The 21,971-nt window shown below is 41.4% G+C and overlaps 1 protein-coding gene across 3 annotated transcripts in view; it reads right to left on the bottom strand.

Annotated features, from left to right (window-relative positions):
- Nucleotides 1–21,971, bottom strand: part of RAD54B (RAD54 homolog B) — a 91,614-nt gene that overhangs the window by 18,048 nt on the left and 51,595 nt on the right. For all 3 annotated transcript variants that reach the window (XM_075582710.1, XM_075582711.1, XM_075582712.1), the window contains 5 exons: nucleotides 9,094–9,291; nucleotides 6,793–7,074; nucleotides 5,943–6,105; nucleotides 3,312–3,537; nucleotides 1,491–1,698 (listed from right to left, as the gene is read on the bottom strand). In XM_075582710.1, the coding sequence (XP_075438825.1) occupies nucleotides 1,491–1,698; nucleotides 3,312–3,537; nucleotides 5,943–6,105; nucleotides 6,793–7,074; nucleotides 9,094–9,291 (1,077 nt within the window). The remainder of the gene's footprint in view (nucleotides 1–1,490; nucleotides 1,699–3,311; nucleotides 3,538–5,942; nucleotides 6,106–6,792; nucleotides 7,075–9,093; nucleotides 9,292–21,971) is intronic.

The raw sequence follows: 21,971 nt of genomic DNA, 5'->3' as shown, positions 1-21,971 counted from the left end.
CCTAGCTTGAGAAGCTTTATGTAGCCTCCCCTCATGTGAACAATATGAGTGACCATTTAATTTTTTTTAAATACTATATATAACAGAAGATTTTTCAAGTTAAATCTTCAGATTAATTTCCAGTAACGAGACTTCTGACTTTCTTTTATGGGTAGTGCGTGCAGGATACCTTCACTGAAAAGAGGAACTATACTGGCAGCAATAGGCTGCAGACAAATAACAGCAACCACTACACTTTTAGCGTCTTCCTCACTACTACTGTTCCTGTTTGCATGCAAGAATACTTTCATTAGTTCATCTAAAACAAAGAAACCTCGTAGTGTAGTATATTTATTCAAAGGGATTTAGCCAAATAATGAAAAATCAATGCACTCACAATATAAAAATAAAACGCACACCGTAAGGATGGCCCCTGTGGTGTAATCTGAAGTATCCCATTCACTCACCCCCTCTGCCCCTAATAAACTTGCTATTGTGCCTTAACCCCCCCCCCCCCCCCTTCATTGCCTTAGTGGCTGTGTTAATCAGATGGGCCATTTAGTCTACAGAGGACCATCTCGGACCACCACGCGGTATAGTGCATGATTCACCCAGGTAAATGATCGGATAACGGCCGCTGCATGTGTATCAGGTTGAAAAATCTACTCTTTAAGGAGGAAGCTACAAGAGTTTTTTTTTTTTTTATACTCATACCAGATGCAATATATAGTGAATCTTCTCTTGTAATTAGTATGGATTAGAGTGGTGTCACACTTTACAGTAGTCATACATAAATTGGCACATAATCAAGTACTTCAGCATTACGTGATACCTTTTTTTTTAATTTGGACTAACAATTGATATGACAGTATAAGACAACCTTTAAAGAGCTATCCTCTCTTCCTCAGGTCAAGCAATACAATCAAGGTAACATGCAAATGAAAAATAGAAGGCACGTGAGCTCCGTTTCACCAAGAAGTGCGGCTAAAGCTAATTCCACTGCTTACATTGTTTGTAGCTTATGTTTAATAAACATTACACTGACAGAGTAATACTTGATTATTTCTGTGATAGATTGTAAGCTCTTCAGGGCAGGACTGAGTGGTATCTTAGGAGACTTACACACAGCAGGATTAAAAGTGCATTTATTAAAAGTGCATCTGGAGTCAGTAGTGTAGTTGTTACTTGAATGAGATGCTTGATTCTCAGCTGGGATTTAAAAATGGAAAGAGAAAGTACCGTGATACATTTTGAGTGGAACAGCGTTCTATAGGTCGGGAGAGATGAGTGAAAAAGATTTGAGACTTAAGAGGACTGTAGATATAAAAGAAGGAAAGATGATGAGACATCCTTGGAGAGTTTTAGAGGCGAGAAGAGTTACGAGAGATCAAAGTTTTGATATATGGAGATGCAGAGGGTTAAAGGCTTCAACTTCCATTAATGTCCTGTATATATTATGTAAAGTATATAAATATACACACACCTATTCATATTGGATAAAAAACAGTTACCTGAAAGTATAATTCTTTTGTTGCAAGAGAGACTGGTAAGTGCTGAAGCGGTTTTTATAGAACTGTTCTTTAAACGGTGCCCCTCATCGCAGATTAGTAGGTCAAAATCCATGCTTTGTATTTGGTCCAAAGAGCGTAACATCATCTCATAGCTGATGATTAGCACAGAATAAAGAGGCGAGCTGCTGAACTCTTCAACTTTGTGATCCTAAAAAACAAATACATTAGGTGTTAGTGTGAAGAAGGTTTCACTTTATCGTGCTTCAGGAAGGGGCATCTGAAAGCTATTGTTCAAAATCTGTATAGTTCAGAACTTAGCCCATTTAAAAGTACCACACATTCTGTTGAGCCTGCATCCTAATTTCTACAGCCTAAGAGGCCCTACTACAGTATAGACCTCTGTACCACAGTAGGAGTTTGCAATAATGTCTGCAGCAGGTGATGATCAGTTGACAAGTTGACAAGATGACAAAATTTGTTTTGTTCTATACGAAGATAACAATGCTCATTTTATGTGTTCCCTAAGAAAATAAATTTGAGGCTGTTATAGCTGTGACGGTAGGGGCAAAATGGTTAACATACTAAAGGTTAAGCCCAGCCATTGCCCCTACCCATCAAGATGGGGGCTCATGTGTTGGCATAGTATCCCCATCCTATTATGGCTAAAAGTGCTGACCTTTGTGATACTGTGTGCTCTGTAGCAGTGTTTTCCTCATGCATATACAGTATAATGTAAGGTATTCAAAGACTCCTTTGTGTGCTGAGTGTGTACTTTACTTAGCAAGCCAGTGTACAAAAGGAACTGAGACCATCCTGAAATTACACAGATCCCAGTGGTCAGTTTTAATTTCTCACTCTCCTAAAACACTGTCAGCTCCCATGGCCCTGATTGGCCGACATAGCATCCGTGCAGTGATTGGTTGGCGCATAACATTCGTGCGCTAATCGGTCTGCAGTCCTGCTCCATAGTTTCAGATGGGGGTCGAGGTCTATGTAAACCCCGGCCAATCACAGTTAGGCCGAGTCCATAGAAGGACAGTCCGTGCTGAGCCGTGCGGACGCTCCGCGATGAGCCCCGTCATCCTCAATGAGGATGTCTTGAGAGGGGGCTCCCGCGAGCGTCCGCAGGCGTGCTGAGGCGCAGGGATTTTCAGCCGACAGCAGAACCTGTTTCTGAGCGCGCTGTCGGCTGAAAACCTCCAATCAGAGCGAAGCAGCGTCAACGTCACAGGGCCGTGATGTCGGCGCCGTGACGTTGACATCGGCGCTTCGCAAGCTATTGGCCCAGTGACATCAGTGCCCCGCCTCCCCCGCCTCCTGATCGCGCACGTCTGTACCCAGAGACTCTCAGCGTATGGAAGACACCCTTGGTAAGTCTACTGAAGCAGCACCCAGCGAGCTAGGATTCCCCCCCCCCCACCGTAATCTGTTTTGATGTATAAGCTCTTTTTATTATATTGTGCTATGTCTGCTGGCTCCAGCTGGAATATCCTTTATTAGACTCCTTTGTCCTGTCTCATGCCTTGATCCCTGTGAATTGTCCTGGTCTCCCGTGACAATAACAATGTAGTAACAATTAAATACTACTTAATACTGCTACTTGCTATTTTCTGTGGGATAGAGCGAGCATGTTTTCCCATGTAGAAATGTCAGAATAAATCAATATTGATATGCCTTATTGCGTAAATAAAGAACTGTGGATGAATATAAGCCAGATAGAAAGCTCACTATATCACTGCAAAGGTACATGGTCTTAAGTATGTTTGTGATATGAATGACATTTCCCTTTTAAAGAATGTTTTAAAAGCACAACTACATAACCTGATCGACGGCAAAGACTCGTATTCGCTCTGTCCCCAACCACTTCTGAAATTCTTTCCTCCAGTTCTTCACCAGACTCCCTGGAGTGACGATAAGTGCTTTCTTTATAGTGGGCTTGCCTCCATAGAGACCTTGACGCAGAAGAGTCCAGATCAGAGAGATGCATTGCAGTGTTTTTCCTAAACCCATTTCATCTGCGAGGATGGCTCCAAATCGACCATCGACTCTGCAGGAAACAAAACAATTCCATTATTCCCTCATGAACTGTTCTTTAAATAATACTGTGAAATACACAGACAGCCAGTGAATTGGACATATGTCCATCGAGTACAACCTACAGTATATTTGTAGAGAGAGTCACGTGTAGATCATACGAATGTGTTATGCTGGTAAAGGTACACAGTCACACCTAGTGAACACTCTACTGTGCACAATGGAACAACACTGACACTCTGAAGTCCGGATGCAGAGATTAAAACAAAATAATGGGATTAATAAAAATGGGTCTTGCAGAAAACTCTACTGATCTGTCATTGCACCTGCGATGTCTCACTTCAGAGTGCAGTAACAGTCTTAAAAAAAAACTTAGCAGAACTTGGAGTACGATCATGTCAGTAAGCCCAACTATCCATCCTCCAAGTTTGGTATGTAATATGTTACAAACATATTTTGCACAGTTCATGTTTATCAAAGAAAGGACATTTTCAATTTGACATATTAAGCAAATAAATGCTTGTTGAAATCTTGCTATGTGTCCTTAGACTGCTAGGAATCCTGACGTCTCATGCAGCAAGTATGTTTAGAAGGTATGTCCTATAAGCACTGGCATATTTTAAAAAGTGATCAATATTTGAAAGATTTTTTACCTGACCGTGCGCACGTTGTCTATACTAAAGCACGAAATATTAAAGATAGACTTGCTCCTAGTTTATTGAAACCATTACTCCCTAATGATACATGGTTAGGTCAAAAACCTAAAGGTTTCTTAAAGTGTACCGGCTGTAAAGCCTGTAAATTTTGTTTAACAAAAACAGATTGCTTTATGTCCCAAGTAACCAAAGAGGTATTCAAAAACAATAAATTTATAAATTGCAAAAGTACCTCTGTTATTTATTTATTAAAATGTCCGTGCGGTCTACAATATGTGGGCCGTACTATCAGACCTCTCCGGGTTAGAATTTTAGAACATATTAGGAACATTATAAATGGATTGGAGAACCATAGTGTGTCATTACATTTTAAACAGTTCCATGCGTCTAATCCAGGAGGGTCTGAGTTTTATAGGCATAGATCAGGTTACTTTAAATTGGAGGGGAGGCAATCGTGTCCAGGAAGTCTCTCAAAAAGAGACTTTCTGGATTCATAAATTATGTACACTAAAACCTTTAGGTTTAAATATTGACATAGATTTAGCTTCTTTTTTTAATTAAATATTATTAATTAATGTTTTTTAATTAATCACAGTGTCTTTTTGAATTAAATATTTATAATATCTTTTTAACAAATATTTTTAGTGCATTTAGTTTAATTTTTCCTCTTTTAGCAGGTCTGTTTCTTATTATATATTTAATGTGTGTATATATTTATATATGATATATTTTTATTTATAGTATCTATATTTATGGTTTCTTAATTTAGTATGCCTTCTATGTATTTGCACTGATTCTCTTCTTGTTTCCATCTAGATCCATTATGAAGTTCATAATGTTATATTTCTGCGTCGTGTGTTTCTCATTGTATTTTCAATTATATATACTTATGAGTAATGTCTTTTTTATTATATAATTTTTTATTATATAATTTATTATGTATTCCCCATTTTTATTATATAATTTATTATGTATTCCCCATTTTTAGAATTATTGAATGTTCCGTTTTTGTCTTATGTATTTAGTATGTAAGTGGGGCTGCTAGTGGAGATGCATTGAGCCAATTAAAATTAGGTTTGGGCTGTGACGTTTTTGATTGCCTCCCCTTTTGGGACTATTTAAGGATGAGCCACTGCCTTGTATCCCTACACCCCTGAAGAAGTCCATACCTTGGATGAAACGTGTAGGGTTCTATATGTGCTAGGACCTTGTGTTAGCAGTCAGTGCCTGTGACGGACTCTTTGCTGTGCTACCAGCTACCTTACCCCAGCGCTCGTGTGTTTGGATATCTTCCGTTGTGCTGATGTTCACGAAGCCAGGGGGTCCTCCCCTTGCTCTTGGAGAGTGAAAGAACTGGTTTGTGATGTCAGACGCCGATCGAATACGGAAGTGGAGAGCGAGGAACAGCTGTTTGGAGTCCTGTACACAAGCATCTGAACCCAGAGTGGTTGAATTGCTTTTATTTACCTTGGAGCATGTAAGTGTGTTGGAGCCTCCATGCTCACTTATATGTCATAATTAAATTGTGTTGCACTATTTTTTCTTTCTTTTTACTTTACATATGCTGCCCATTTGAGATTCCTTGTGTTATTTCCACATTGGAGAGGACGTTCTTTGCGCTTTGTTTCCTCCCCCCAGAATGTCCTACAAAAGCCTCAATTTATGTTGACTTAACTACAAATAGGAAGCTACCCATGTGCTTCATATTGCTTTGGAGCTAAGAGGAAGAGAGTTAAAGTTTAAAAAAAAACTATGATCTTACCTCATTCCCATTACACATTCATAAAGAAAGATAATTCCTTCTTTCTGATGGGGTCGGAGATGAATTACCAGGTAAGGATCCACCACAACATCTACTATGGGTAAACCAGTCTTATTAAACATCCACTGGTGACACTGGGCTGGCTTTGGCATAACTAGAGAGTCTTTCAAAAGAGAGTTAAGTAGAAGTTAACTGATAGTATTCGGATGGACATAGTAGTTCATTATATTCTATGCCTCGAAAAAAGACCCTTGTGGGGAGAAACGTATTTTTTTGTATTTTGTCGTAGATATATGTTTGTACTTTCTACAAACGCTTCATGGAGTTTTTCATCCACCGAATACGAATCCAGCAAGATTAGGTAGTCATGCTTTTTTACGATTGATGCCACTACAAGTGTGCAAGTATCATATTGATTTAATTATTCTATTTCCCTTTTATTTTTTTTGTCATTACAAAATTAAACATTCCTTTCTAATCCCATTCTATTCTTTATCTATTTTAACAAAACAATTTAATTGGTATATGGTAAAACAATATATTCTCTATATGGGAGACCCTAAGCAATACATAACAGATAAGAGTTTTACTTGCTCAGCAACATATATGATGCAGCCACAATGCACAAATGGAAGCTAGACAGGTAGGGAAAAGTAAAAACCATAAAACTACAGAACATTTTCATGTGTGTTGAGAACCATAGAAGTGATATGCGATACATGACAGCAAACCTTAATGTTGTTTAAGTGTTTTATTTTTGCATTTTTTACATACGTATGAGACTGACAAATGAAATTGGAGATGAGCTATGATCCAATCAAGAAGATGTACTAATATTAAAAATCCTTACTTGGTGCACAAGGATCGTGTCGAGGTTTGTAATTCTGCGGGTCTTTCAATACATTTTCTTTGCTGCCAGGCTTACAGACATTTTTCACTGGGTTTGTGTATGGTTTCATTTGAATTAAATCTGCTGTCGTAGTGGTGGAAGATGCTGCCCCAGAGTGGAAACACCTGCCACTGCTGTAATCTTCTGCTGAGATTACACCCATCACTTCAATCTCTTTTCCACCAATCATCAAAGTTTGGCCGTCATCTAGGCTCTCAAGGTCCTTGAACTTATATCCTGTACCTAGGAAGAAAGGAGATATATTGTGCATATTCATATTTACATGCATTAATAGACATCCTAAAGCCCCACAGAAGGAAATTAGACCCAACTGAGGACTGCTGATGTCTGAACTTTCAAACCTCAGTTGTCTATAATAATTAAAACCACACTTGTGTGGCCCTGACTAATTGTCATTAAGTCTTTGTGTGGTTTGTGCAGAAGGAATACGGAAGAGTAGCAATGATTTTGGAGTATTCCCTATTCCATACTACACCAATATAAACAAAATATTGAAGATCTGAGAATTTAGATGGACCAAATTTTCAACCAAAGTAATTTAATGTACCAACCCAAATGGCAAAGTTCAACATATAGATATCTTTTCTGATTGTAAACTACCATTGCAATGAATTTTTGAAGCAATGATTTACAATAAAAAAAATTAAGGGAAGAGATGTCCTGAGGCACGTGGATCCTAAGATAAATAAAAAACACATATGAAAGAATGGAGTAATACTTGTTGGAATAATGCCTCCTTATTTTAGATTTCAAGACTGTGAGAAACACTTATATAAATAAATATATAAGTGTTTGTCAGTCTTGTAATCTAATAAGGAGGCATTATTCAAACAAGTACCACACCATTCTTTCCTATGTGTTTTCTCTTTCTCCTATGATCCACGCGCCTCAGGACATCTATTCACATACCTTATCTTGAGGGGATTTGGAAATCCCCACTTTGACCTCGGCAGCAGGTTCAAGAAGAATAAGGACCCCATTTCCTTAACCTATTCAGGGATTGGACTTGTTTAATCTTTTATCAGTATGTATGCTCACATGCAATCAGTACACAAGACTAACATTTATAGAGACTTTTTAAAGGATCTATTGTCCAATTAATGCATTTATAATTATTGCACTTATATATATTGTTGGTTAGCGCTCCTTTCTTCTTCTTTTTCACAATAAAATAAATAACTGCAATTCTTGGAAGGACATGTAATATTTCAGCTAAGCTCTAGAGCAGTGGTTCCCAAACATTTTTTTTGTTTTTGTTTTTTTTCATTTTTTTAACACTGTACATCCGATGCAAGAAAATATTTGTTCTGTGAACCTCTAATTAAAAATATTTTTGCCTGCTCATCAAACTTTACTGGGTTTTTTTGTCCTCCCTCCCCCTTATTATTTTTTTACATGTATAGGAAGCTGGGGGTCTCGGGTGCTGGACCATGATGATTTCAACTCCGGGGTCCCCCTGCTCCAGAGATACTTACTGGGGAAGGTGTCGCTGGTACTGTTCTCTCCAGGGGAAACAAAATGGGATGTGTAAATCTCCAGCGTCACATGGGTCAATACCAAGCCGCCACGTCACCTGCCGCGGCTTCCTATTGACTCGCATGACACGGGGCGTGTAAACCTTCATAAAGTACCGGCCGCCTCTTCTCTGGTATGCATCTCGAGAACCGTGGGGTCCCCAGAGCTATAATTACTGCAGTCAAGTCCCGGAGATGCCCCTATTCCTAGACATGTAAACAAAATGGAGGCGCAGAGGGAACTGCAGCTTTAAAACACATTCTTTAACATAGTGAGTACATGTTACTATTGAGCAAGTTCACCCATTTGATCATTTAGTTGCCTGCAAAAATGTCATAGATCGTTCAAAACTTAGTACAGGCATACCCCGCATTAACGTACGCAATGGGACCGGAGCATGTATGTAAAGCGAAAATGTACTTAAAGTGAAGCACTACCTTTTTCCCAATTATCGATGCATGTACTGTACTGCAAACATCATATACATGCATAACTGATGTAAATAACGCATTTCTAACAGGCTCTATAGTCTCCCCGCTTGCGCACAGCTTCGGTACAGGTAGCAAGCTGGTATTGCTGTTCAGGACGTGCTGACAGGCGCATGCGTGAGCTGCTGTTTGGCTATTGGGCGATATGTCCTTACTCGCGAGTGTGCTTAAAGTGAGTGTCCTTAAACCGGGGTATGCCTGTACACAGTAATAGTTAGCTTGGCTATATTCACAATACCTTTTCCAATATCCTTCCCTTCCATGTCTTTTAACGTCACCGTTCTCCCTTTAGCAATAAGAACCGCGTCTCCTTCCCACTTCTTGTGTTTTTTCTTCGACGCCTTGCACCAAACCACACTGAAATACTTTGTAAAGGAGCTGGGCTCTTGTTGCTCATCTCGGCACTCGGTGATTTCACTTGCTACACGCAGCGGGACTACAAGAAGAAGAAGAAAAAACCATTTAAGCTGATGTTTCCCACGGAATAATTATTACACCTTTTGGAAATTCAATTGATATATTGTGTCTCTAAAAAGGTACTGTAATGTAATTTAAATTGATAATACTTACAAAAAAATAATTCTGATTTGGGACAGAGATCTTGTTTTCATTTTGGTCCTAAAGAACACCTGTTTTCTTCAAAGTTATATTTATACTTCGATTAGATAACTTGTATTATGAACATGCAAACCTCTCAGTAAAGTTGCCTAGGAGCCTTTAGGATCCCAAAAACCTATTTTCGGTTCGCCAGCTTTTATTGCCAATTTACTCGAATACACAGTCCCACAATGGGCAATGAACTGACATTTGCTCATGCAAACTAAAAGAAAGGGACCTTTCTAGGCTTGTGAACTGATGTAAATCACCATACAATATATTAAAAAAATGGTATATTGCGCTGACAAAAGAAATCACAGTCTACAAAGTATCCAAAATAAGGTGCGTTTGAAGCAAGCTGATGCTGTCAGCATTAGGCTGCGTCCATACTGTGGCAGATCACGTGGACGCGTCCGCACGCTGAGCGAACAGACTGCCTTAAGGCAATGTTCGCGTACATGCGGCCTGCGGGCGCGTCCGCGTGAAGGCAGGAGGGGGCACGTGATGCGCGAGAAATCAGTTAAAACTGATTTCTCAGCGCGACAGGGCGGTCAAGTGAGCGGTTCACCCAATGAGGGCGAACCAGCTCCGTGACGTCACTGGGAATGCCCCAACGGTCCGTGTACTATGGCCAGTGAAAGCACCCGCTTTCCATCAGCCTTGGCGCGTCTCCGCACGGGCTGCGGCACCATGTCTGCAACCTTAGGATCAATGAACAACCTGATTGGAAATTTGCATAATTTGTCACTACCCAGTATCCTTGTCTGCAGTTCAGCCACAGTATGACATTTCACAATGGGGTGAATGAAGTGGGTTTGGGGGACCAGTGAAAGATTTGCAGAGGCACTACAGTAACTTTAAAGAAAAATCAATTTTATTTAGCACAACAATCCTTAAATTAAATAAACTGGCTGGGGTCTCATCATCCCAAGCTCGGTGTTTCACCTAATTAGGTCTCCTTCAGCCATGGCTAATGCCATAATTGTAGGAAGAAAATGTGTGTGGGGGTTCCCATCAAATGTGTAAATGTAACACAAGCATTTTATTGAACATGACACTCCACTCCCATTAATCTTTTACAAACACAAACATGTACCTTTTACTAATAACACCAATACCCTCTCACACACATTTGTAAGAATAAAATTGTGATTGTGATGAAGAATACGAACTACCTTCAAACAATGTCAATCTAACATTTTAACGTTTGTGCGTGTTCACAGAACATAGTACCAGGTAGTATATAAGCATTAATAGAGCTACAGTTACCTTCAGATCAGGCATTTGATCCTAAACCACATTGCACCACAAACGTCTCCTCGACCTTTGACCTTCTTTTGAGTAATTTCTGTTATACCAACAATGCACTTAAGGTTTACATTTTTTAGGCCTTTCATAATTAAAAATTTATCGGAGAAGTGGGAAAAGGGATTTCACATTACCTTAGACCCTGAAGGATGATTTGGGAAGTAACCTCTAAAAGCACAATGTGTGTTGCTATTACAGAACTCTGCACAGATAATATCTCTCACCCTCCAGAATACATTCTACTAAACCTTCAGTTTTTCCTAGGATGTTGGAGGGGATGTGGAGAAATCGGTTCCTTGGCACATCTATGCTGGTTCTGTGCAAAAAGCTTCTCAGTGCTGCTGAACCCAGCAGTAATGATTTAAGCGAACACTTCGCAAAAGGTGCTGTATATGGTAAATTGATCTCAGATTTTAGTTGACATCCAACGTTGTATTGCAAATTGCTGGAACCACCCAGTCCCTCCTCCTCTCACAAACAGAACATATGTTTTCTTTTAAAATGCTTATGGCAAAATTGAGCCTGGTTACCTATAGTCCTTTTGCTAAGGCTACGGTCCCAGTCACTGCCTGCACGTGCACCAATTTAAGCCGTGATCTGCGGTCTCAGGTGTAGCGATGGGATGCACTTCTCGAGTAGAGCAGGGGGAGGCGTGCGGGGGCGCAGCTAGGACATCACGCGGCTGGTTCGCCCTCATTGGCTGAACCGCCGCCGTGGCCAAAGCGCCAAAAATCTTGTCTTTTGGCAAAGGCGGTCGCGCATCGCGTGCACACACAAGCCGACTGGGACCTGCCCCATAGAGGGCTGTATTTTGTGTGTGGCACGCACGCGCACCGCCGCGGTCACCGGGGACAAAGCCTCAATCTCTGGACTGACCTCCTCCTGATGTTGATTTGATTCAAGTATATTGGTTGATTTTATATGCGAGTTACACACACACACACACACACACACACACACACACACGTTAACTACCCTTGTTGTGCTTTGCCCATCAGTAATATCAGTTAGCCTTTGAACAACTGCAGAGATATAGCAATCCTTATATAATATATATATTTATTTATATATATATATATATATATATATATATATATATAAAACACTTCTGTTTTTACCCTTTCAGGCAGATCTTTACTTGCATTGAGTTGCTAGGCAGCGCCTGCTTGAGATTTCATCATAGACAAACAAAGGGAGGAGGTTTAATGTGAAAAACATGACGGAACACAAGAATAAATTCCACGATTGCACCTAACAATCTTCAGACCATATTGAAGTCATTGTGGTTTTGTAATTATATGAAACAGGCCATTTTCATAAGCAAAATAGTTGCAGTGTGTTACAGATGTAGCATGTGACATTGTTCCCACAGAAAACCCTTTATACAGCGTTCTAGCACAGAATATGAAAGTTTTCATAGGCTTTAATGCTGGTGCAGAATACCACAATACAGCCCACCATATCTCATTAGAGGAAACAAGAACACATGCTATATCTGTAAAGTTAGCTCCAGGTGACTAACATATTGAGGCACTTCTGCCATTTAGTTACCTTGTTTTTTCTGACAAACCCCCCACCCCAGATCAAAACAGGACTTTGTTGGGCCCCAGTGACTTGCAGTCTTTTGGTAGCCTTATGTAATTTCTTGATAAGCATGTGTATAAATAATTTCTGGACATTCTGTGTTCATATATCTCCCAACCATCCACAGAGCAACCAGTAGGGAAGATAACCAGCCCTGTTTAAATATGTAAATAATTGCATTCTCAGATTTGTGGCATTGGCTTACTTCAAAACCGAGGGTGATCAATGTAGCTTAAACCAGTACTGGCCAAACTAACATCTAGGTCCAAGGTGGGCAACCATGTCGCCAATCGCCACAAGTGGCGAATTGGCCATGAAAGTGTGGCTATTTTGATTTTGCCAGCTCCCACAGTAAAATAACGTTTTTCCTGACGGTGTGTGTTGGTTTCCGCTTAATGGAGTCAACGAAGTTAACAAGCAGCAGGTGATAGTTCTGAGGTGAGTGAAGCAGATGAACACTGTGTGTTGTTTTAAATGATCAATTGAGCAACCTAATTTCTCAATTTTTACATGGTGTGGCGATTTTCACTTCTCATTCGCCACACCTGTGGCTACATTTAAAAATATGTTGCCCACCTATGATCTAGGTGTTCATTTGGAGGGACAGTCTGCACAGCTAGGATAGCAATGTGCAGTGTGTATGCCTGTCTATAAGAGGTTCAGTGAATTTCGCCTCTTAAAGACATGACAACTTTTTATGTGTGCATATGTACATCTAGAAAGATGCATATTAGATTAATCAAAGCACTATCGTGACTTTTGTGCCCATGTAGTTCTTCACCCTTAACCGAATCAGCACAGAACCAAGCTCGTTGATTCCTGCCTTGTGTCCATTTATGGAAGCCATTTGAGGCACATTGGAGACACCACTCAGGAGACAGATACAGAAATACAGAACCGAGCATCTCTAGGGCTGGACAGCACAGAGGACAGACATACACCAGAAGACTGGAGAGTACGTATACGGAGGCTTAGCAAATTCTTTTTATTTATTTTTTTACCATGAAAGAAAAATCTATTGGGTGAAAAGTAATTTATTCTGTGGAGCTAGTCAGGAGCCTGCAAAACCACTGCAGCAGATCATGAGTTGTCTGTAGCTTCACCTAACACACACATACAAGCTGTTTTGTTACGCGTCATCCAAAACTAACCGAACTTTTTAAAACCAAATGTTTTCACCATGGTTTAAAGCTCCAGTCATAATTGTAAGGCTGCGTCCATAGTTCACATTGGGGTCCTAGTGTTTGTTTTCGGCGCAAGCGACATCGCTCGCTCCGAAAACAAACACTAGGAAGCCAATGTGCATGAGTATATGGTACACAAGCGTAACGGGCAACCGGTGCTTCGCGCGACAACCTTTCTTGAATTTGCCGCACGACGGCCGGGTCACGAGGGCGAACCAGCTCTGTGATGTCATGGCCACGCCCCCGACACACCTCCCCGTCCCCTCAGTCTGCAGGATAGAAAATCTCTCCTGCTGCAGGCGAGCATGACGCCACAGGAAAGCTCGCACACTATGGACGAGGCGTTACTGTAATCCGAGACTGTAGCTTTCCCCCCCCCACTATATATCACATTTTATTGAAAATGTTCAGGGGTTGAACAACACAGGAGCAGGGGGTAGAGTACAGAATAAAAAAATAAAAAAAGGGCAGGTGAGGGTTCACAGTCACAAATGAATGCAAGTACATGGTGATTCATATTCCCAAAGTGTACATATTGAGGAGGTAGAGTTATACAGAAAGAGATCTCTCGGTTAGGGACAGGCATTGACAACGCGCACAAGGCCTAGTCGGGACCATGGAAAGAGTTGCCCAGGGTTAAGCAATGTGGTGAATTGTGGTGGGGTTCAGGCAAGGGATACCTGTGCAGGTGAGACAAGGCTGCCAGACTCTGAAATTTAGGGCACAAATAATTCAGGTAACTAGTCATCTTTCCATTTGGCATACCAACCATCATTTGTTACCAATATTGGAGGTGGATGGGAATTTCCTCTACTTCAAGAGGGCAGTCAGCTCACATCTAGTTGCTGTAGCTATATGCGAGTTCAGTTTATGCTCAGATCTAGATAAATCTAGGAGAGGTCTATTTAAAAGGAAGAGCCAAGAGTTCAGTGGGAGGTCGAGATTAAAGATTTGTTGCGACCATTTCTTTACTTTATTCTAAAGGTGTGCAATTAGGGGACAGGACCACCACATATGTTAAAAAAAAAAAAAAAAAAAAAAAAAAAGACGCCCTTTCCCCGCAGCCCTTTGGACACAGTGGTGAATAGCCTGGAAGAAATGTGGATAATGTCATGGGGGTCTTGTACCATCTCAACATGATCTTGTACACATTCTCTTTGATGATCGTGCGTATGGAGCTACCATTTGACGCAACAAATATTTCTTCCCAAGCTTCCCCTCATCGAGATTAACCTCCCATTGTCTCATAAACGCTGGTTTGTCCTGAGTGTGTTTCTGGGCAAGAAAGATAACCATAGTGTTGTGCCGTTAGTTCTTACTGGTCCTTCGCCTGTAAACACAGCATCTCTAAATTAGAGAAGGGAGAGTCTGTTTATTTTGGTATAAAAAAAACTTAATAGTTAGCCATTTGGCAGGCTCTTTCCTTTGGAGAAGTAATCAAATTGCCTGATTTTTAGGTCCGAGTTTAAGTCCTTCAATCTTATATTTGCTTTGTCCCAATTTAGGAAAGCACTTCGATAGGCCTGCTTAATATTCTGGATTATCTAGTAGTGGATGCATTAGGGAATTTTTGGACTTGAGTTTATATTTAAATTTAATCTTTTCACATAGCTTTAACATGCGAGAGATTGAAGGTAGGACTTCCTGTCTAGCTTTACTGTATGGATCAAGGATGCCTCTAGGGCTACCCACCACCTGAGCTGTGGTTCGAGTGCAAACCATTATTTGGCCCGCTTGAGCTGCCTTGTAACAAGAAACCAGGTAGGGGAGGGTGAGTCCGCCAGCTTTGGTAGGATAAATCTGCTGACTCTGGGCCTCTTATTGCATGTAAATGTTGTGATAAGGGATCGGAGGTTGAGAATGTCTATGTAAAATTGGGATGGGCAGAATTTGAAACAAATGAAGTTAGCGCAGCAGGAGATTCATCTTCCCAGATTGGATCCTACCAAAAATATTAACCTCTGTCCACCTCGGAGGTGACCCGCTATCGCGTCGGTTTAAGAATGCAATGTTTAGTGGCTGACCCTTCGGCGGGCAGATAATGCAATCTCTAGCTAAGGCCTAATTTTTTATATGCAAACAAGCATCACACTGAACGGTGGGGCCTAATAAAATTACAGTAATCGATATAGGGAAGGGTAACAGTCAATAGGCTCAAGGCTATGTGTAATGTGCAGCGCGACTGGATCTAAGGCTACACTAAGGCCCCCCACCCCTTTACAACTTATTTCACTGCAGCCTCTCCCAAAACTGAGTGCACAATACACTGAAACCCTGAACTGACTCTAGCATTGCAATGCACCAAAACATTTGACAAGGAACAGGCACACCCATGCTGTTTAGTCTGCACACACTCACTTTGTTCACAGCAGCTCCCTGCAGCACTGCCTACCTCTGGCATAATGAACCTGCTATGTATTTTAACTTTTCTTTCTCCTGGCCTCATGGAGATGTTACTCCCTCTATACACTACAAACTCCTCCATCCTGGCCCACACCCAACATCACCATACACCCTGGACTACTCAAAAGCCTTGCACTATCTACTGAATGTTGGTGGAGAACTCTAAAAAGCAGCACACCAACCACTACTCACTCTAATAGCAAACACCACAAATTTACAACCTACAAACAACTACCCAAATTCCTACTTGTACTGTTACTCTCTTTAGCAGGTGATATTGAACCTAACCCAGGTCCTCCCATTTCAGCTCTGTCCCATGCCCCTGAGAATTCCACCTTTAAATTCCAAAAAGGGCTATCTGTCGCCCATATAAATATCCGGAGCCTGCTGCCCAAACTGGACGAACTAAGGGCATGGTGCCTTATGCATAAACCCAAATCCATCATTCTTACAGAAACATGGCTATCCCCTAAAACCCCTGATTCAAATATCGCCATTCAGGGATACTCCATTTTTAGGAGAGATAGGTCAAAGAGAGGAGGAGGGGTGTTATTTTATATTGCAGACACCTTAAAATTTACACTGTTAAATTGCCCCCCAAGCCCACCCTCTTTTGAAATTCTAGTTGGCAAAATCTGCCTCCCCTTTTCTAAGCCCATCTTGCTTGCTGGCATCTACCGCCCCCCTAAAGCCCCTCTACAATCCCTGACTGATATCACCCAATTTCTTGGCTCCATTTCCTCTCTGAATGAGAAGAGTGAGCTGCTAGTTCTTGGAGATTTCAACTTCAATTGGCTTGACCCTAAAAACCACAAAATCCAGATACAACTGAAGTCACTTAACCTATCGCAACTCATTTCCCAACCCACACGGATAAACCTGAAATCGCATAACCATTCCTTGCTAGACTGGATTCTCTCCTCAAACCCCAGCAGAATCCAATCCTCTGGCATCCTTCCTGACATTTTCAGTGACCATGCAATAGTGTACTGTATAAGGAAAATTAAAACGCCCCAATCAAGCCCTAAAGTTCTCCTCACTAGAACATTTAAAAACTTTAACCCACAACAGTTTCTGGATGACCTTACCAACTGCCCATGGCACAGAATCGATTTAATTCCCGACCCTGATTCTGCGCTTGACTATTTCCAATCAGAGTTCTTAAAACTCTGCGATATCCATGCTCCACTATGCAAAATAAGGGTACGGGGGGCCCACCTTCCATGGGTTACAACTGACCTTATTGCACTCTACCAGCTCAGGGATACCTTGTGGAAAAGCTACAAAGTAACTGGCACTACCAAGGATCTCAATCACTACAGATGCCTGCGGAACATGTGCACAAGGCAAACAAGGCATGCAAAAGCACAATACTACTCTGACAATCTCCACCAAAATACATCAAACCCAGCTAACTTCTGGAAGGTTATCAACAATATATTCCAGCCTCCTAACCATCAACAACCAAGTAATATCACTAAGGGGGATATTACTCTGACAAACCCAACTGACATTGCAAAATGCATTCAATGATTACTTTGTAGGGTGCGCCACTAACTTATTAGCAAAACGCAGCCCAAACCACAAACCTGAATCTCATCCTGGGAGTACCCCTATAGTCCCACCCCCTATAGTCCCACCCCCTCCCAACACTGCCCACAATTTTCAATTTGGCCCAGTATCTGAAGAGGAGATTATACAAGCGCTCCTCAAACTAAAACTAAGCAGCCAATGTGGACCTGACTTACTACAATCTAGGTTCCTACGACTTGGTGCCCCAGCCATTGCCAAACCAATTGCGTCCATAGTCAACTCTATCCTGTCTGCAGGCCATATCCCTAAGACCTGGAAAACTGCCAGAGTTGTCCCAATCTTCAAAAGTGGGGACAAAAACACTGTCTCAAACTACAAGCCAATCTCACTTCTCCCAATTCTATCCAAAGTCATGGAAAAATGTGTCCACTCCCAATTAAGCGATTTCTATACCAAGACAAATTTCCCTAGCCAATTCCAATCTGGGTTTCGTCCCAAACACTCCATCGTAACTACCCTGCTAAAAGTTTGCAATGAAATCCAGTGTGGAATGGAACGGGGACAACTCACTGGTGCAGTATTCCTAGATTTTGCAAAGGCTTTTGACACAGTTGATCATGCTATCCTGCTCAACAAACTCCAGAGCTCTGGAATAGGGAAGCTTGCTTTAAACTGGTTTCAGTCCTACCTATCAGGAAGATCCCAACATGTGTCCATCTCAGGCTCTAACTCCAACCCCCTGGATATCACCTGTGGTGTCCCGCAAGGCTCTGTTCTGGGGCCCCTACTCTTCTCAGTGTTCATTAATGATCTTCCCACAGCTTGTAAGGAAGCCTCAATACACATGAATGCAGACGACACAATCCTATATGCACACAGCCATAGCCTCTCTAACCTTCAACACATACTTCAGTCTGACTTTTTCAGACTCGAAAACTGGATTTCCCAAAACAAACTGTTTTTAAACACTGACAAGACTGTAACAATGGTATTCGGGACCAAGACAAAATTTTAAAAGCTTCCAGTGACTGAGCTCCTGATTAGAACCAACGCTAACACCACCCTAACCCCTGTCACTAGTTTTAAATACCTGGGCTTATGGTTTGACTCCCACTTAACATTCGGGATACACATTGATATCCTGACAACCAAGACCTATGCCAAACTAGGGGCACTTTACAGGAACAAATCCTCCCTAAGTCTCCTGGTCAGAAAGCGTATCGCTCAGCAGATGCTAATGCCAATTATTGACTATGGAGACATAGTATACGGCTCGGCACCTCAAACCCACCTTAGCAAACTTGACACCCTCTACAATTCAATTTGTCATTTTGTTCTCCATTGCAACTACAACACACATCACTGCGATATGCTCAAAGAACCAGATTGGTCATCACTCGAGTCTAGGCGCAAAGTTCACCTTTCCTGTCTTGCCTTTAAATTCTTCATGGGCAAGCTACCCAGCTACCTGAACAAGCTCCATACCCCTACCACATGCAGCACTTATCACCTGAGATCAGACTCCAAAAGACTGTTCATGGTCCCAATGCTCAACAAAGTATCCGGACGTTCCTCCTTCTCCTACCGTGCACCCCAAAACTGGAACAACCTACCAAAGATTCTCACATCCACCACCAGTTTAAGTTCTTTCAAATCTAAGGCTGTCTCACATTTTAATCTGGTCTGTAACTGTTTCATACGCCCATAATATATATTTTCTTTAACTGTGCACGCAATATCTTGTATATATGTTCATTTATGTAACTGTATTTGTAACCATGTATTATTTGTTTTACTCTGTGCCCAGGACATACTTGAAAACGAGAGGTAACTCTCAATGTATTACTTCCTGGTAAAATATTTTATAAATAAATAAATAAATACACGTAAAGTTAGACCAATGTCTAAAACAGATATGTCCTGCACAGCTAGCAAAGGGCTACAGTGACCCTGTTGTGTGGCTGGAGCACCTGGGCAGGGATCTCACAACCTTCCATTTTGGGGGCTCCTAATGTATCTAATTTCCAGGGTCAGTTGTTCAAGCCTGCAATTTGTTAAGCCTTTATACTGTGGGCACTCAGTCAAGTGAAGGGGAAGCTTGCATCATGGGACTTCTCTGCTTAGTGCTGGACAACGTAGGATGCATGTCAGTAGGCTCCCTCTGACAATCCAGGGATGGGAGGATGCAATGCAGATTCCTCAAAAGGCTGGTCCGTCCACCAGGTACCTCAGGGAGGTGGTCCCCCTCCCCGATGACCAGAAGCTTGAAAGGGAAGGCCCACCTGTACTTGATATTTCTGTAACGTAAGGCAGGTACCTTTCAGGTTGCGTCTGTGGGTCAGGATGGACGGCGATAAGTCAGAAAAGACCTACAGAGAGGCATTTTCAAAAGGATAGATCGCTGGGGCACCTCACTGCCGTGAAGAATGGTTTTATAATAGTGAAAGCCTAAGAGACAATCACATCATCTCGGGAGAGGTCACTGGCTGGGGGCTTGGGCCTTCATGCCTTGTGGGTTCTGTCCAGCATTAAGGACTCTCCAGTCTAGTCCGGCAAGGTACTGTAAGCCACCTCGATAACAAGTTTTCAAAAGGAGGCAGACGACAGCAGCATATGCCAGGCATTGTGGGGCATAAGTATTAGTTGTGAGGTGACTGGTATGTCCATCATACTCAGGGATGCCACGGATTCTGAGATTGTTCTGGCGATCTGCATTTTCAGCGTCTTCTTAGCATTGTAAAATGTCTGCCACTTCAGTTTTTACCTGTTCAAGGCCTAGATCCATTTTTTTTCTTGGTTGAGATACTGTACTATTGTCCAGCTTCATCTGGAGGGGACCGATCCTCACTCACAAATAGGACAAATCCTGTTATTTTTGGATAGGGCTTTTTGAAGATCTGCTTGTAATAAAAGAGCTCAATGTTACCAGAGAGATCTTCTATATCGCTCTTTGTGGAATGTTGACTTGTGGGCTCACCTTGTGAATCAGAGTCTGTCTGAGCACGTGACGGAGTCCGGGGTTGCGGATGGTGGGAGTAATCATGTTTCCTAAAAACACTCCGTCAGTTCAGCTTGAGGTTTTGTTTGTTTGTTTGTTTAGGAGCCATCACAGGTGTAGGGTCTAGGCACTCGAGGGCAAAAAAGTACTCTTAATTGTGGGATTTAACGCCCCGAGTTGCCGCGAAGCTAGTCTCCAAAGCTGCCATCTCCTCAGGCGCAGCCCCTCCCAATTTTAATCTACTTGTCAAACAGTATATGAGTTATATAGCTGCTCGACTTTGATAACACCAGTGTAAGGGGCTGCCAGGAAGTGGCTGGAGTCAAGGGTCAAAAACTATTGTTTGGGACATTTCCATAGGTATCCAAATGCCTAAAATTGAAATTATTAACAGGCCAACAGAATAATTTAATTGTATTTAAGAATAACTACTAATTTCCTGCCTAAAACATCTTCAAGCTACTACAACGTGCATTTAAAGGCGTTTAAGATAAACTACATGTGACGGGTGTATGTAATTCTGTATCATTTGATATTGAGGCTATTTAAGACCACATATTGGCTGTGTGGGGAAGAGGAACCTGATGAAGCGATCTCTTGTGACACGTGTGATGGTAATTGCATGCTAGCTGCCCAGTACGTCATAGCACAGAGACGTCGTGCAAACAACCACGAGGCTGTTTGAGCGCGGGTACACTACTAGAAGTCTGCGTCCAGAGACCGTCTCTCGTTACAGCCACTGATTGCAATTATCTATGGGCGGGTGGCCCCTTAATTATGCCTGCTGAGTTTTTTATGAATTGTAAGTGTGGATATTTATTTTTTGTACTGGTAACATTTTATATTTTCCTAACTCGACTGTGTCCCTGTTTTTTACTTCTTCTGTGGATATTTCAGTCCTGGAGATAGCTGGGCTTAATGAGGCAGCATTGAGTTAGGTTTCCCTGATTATACTCCAACACATCAGAGAACTTTTACTTTTCTTTAAGATAAATTACCACTCAATAACCCTACAAATATATAAAAAAAAGCAACAGAAAAAGCAAAAAGGTAGAAATACAGTATCTTAAAGTAGCTGCCTTCATTTTCATAAACTTTTGAGAATTATTTTTGCACGTTTCATATTTAAATTATTGTTCTAGTTACCCCAAGATAAAAAAAAAAAAACACACACTTTCCAGTGCAGATCCATTTTACTAGTGTGAAGTTCAGCCAGCGGACATTTGTGCAAACTTTTGTCAACCTTCGCAAACCCGCAAAAGTAGGCCTATGTCTGCATGGTTTTTGCTTACAAGTCCATGCGAACATATGGAAATCTGTCAAAAGCCTCCCATCTCGTTTACTTACACCCAAAGTTTTCACTTGGTGGTCAAAAACTAAAGTTCGCACAAACAAAAAGAAAAAGTTTTTTTCACACTTGCCACAGCCACGCAGATGAACGTTTATGCAATTAAAGTTCACAAACAAAAAAAAAAAAAAAAAAGTGCTGCATTTTGGTTATCCCTTCTT

The sequence above is a fragment of the Ascaphus truei genome, chromosome 2, assembly GCF_040206685.1.
Source record: "Ascaphus truei isolate aAscTru1 chromosome 2, aAscTru1.hap1, whole genome shotgun sequence".
Lineage (NCBI taxonomy): Eukaryota > Metazoa > Chordata > Amphibia > Anura > Ascaphidae > Ascaphus > Ascaphus truei.
This window is presented reverse-complemented; position numbering and strand designations above follow the sequence as displayed.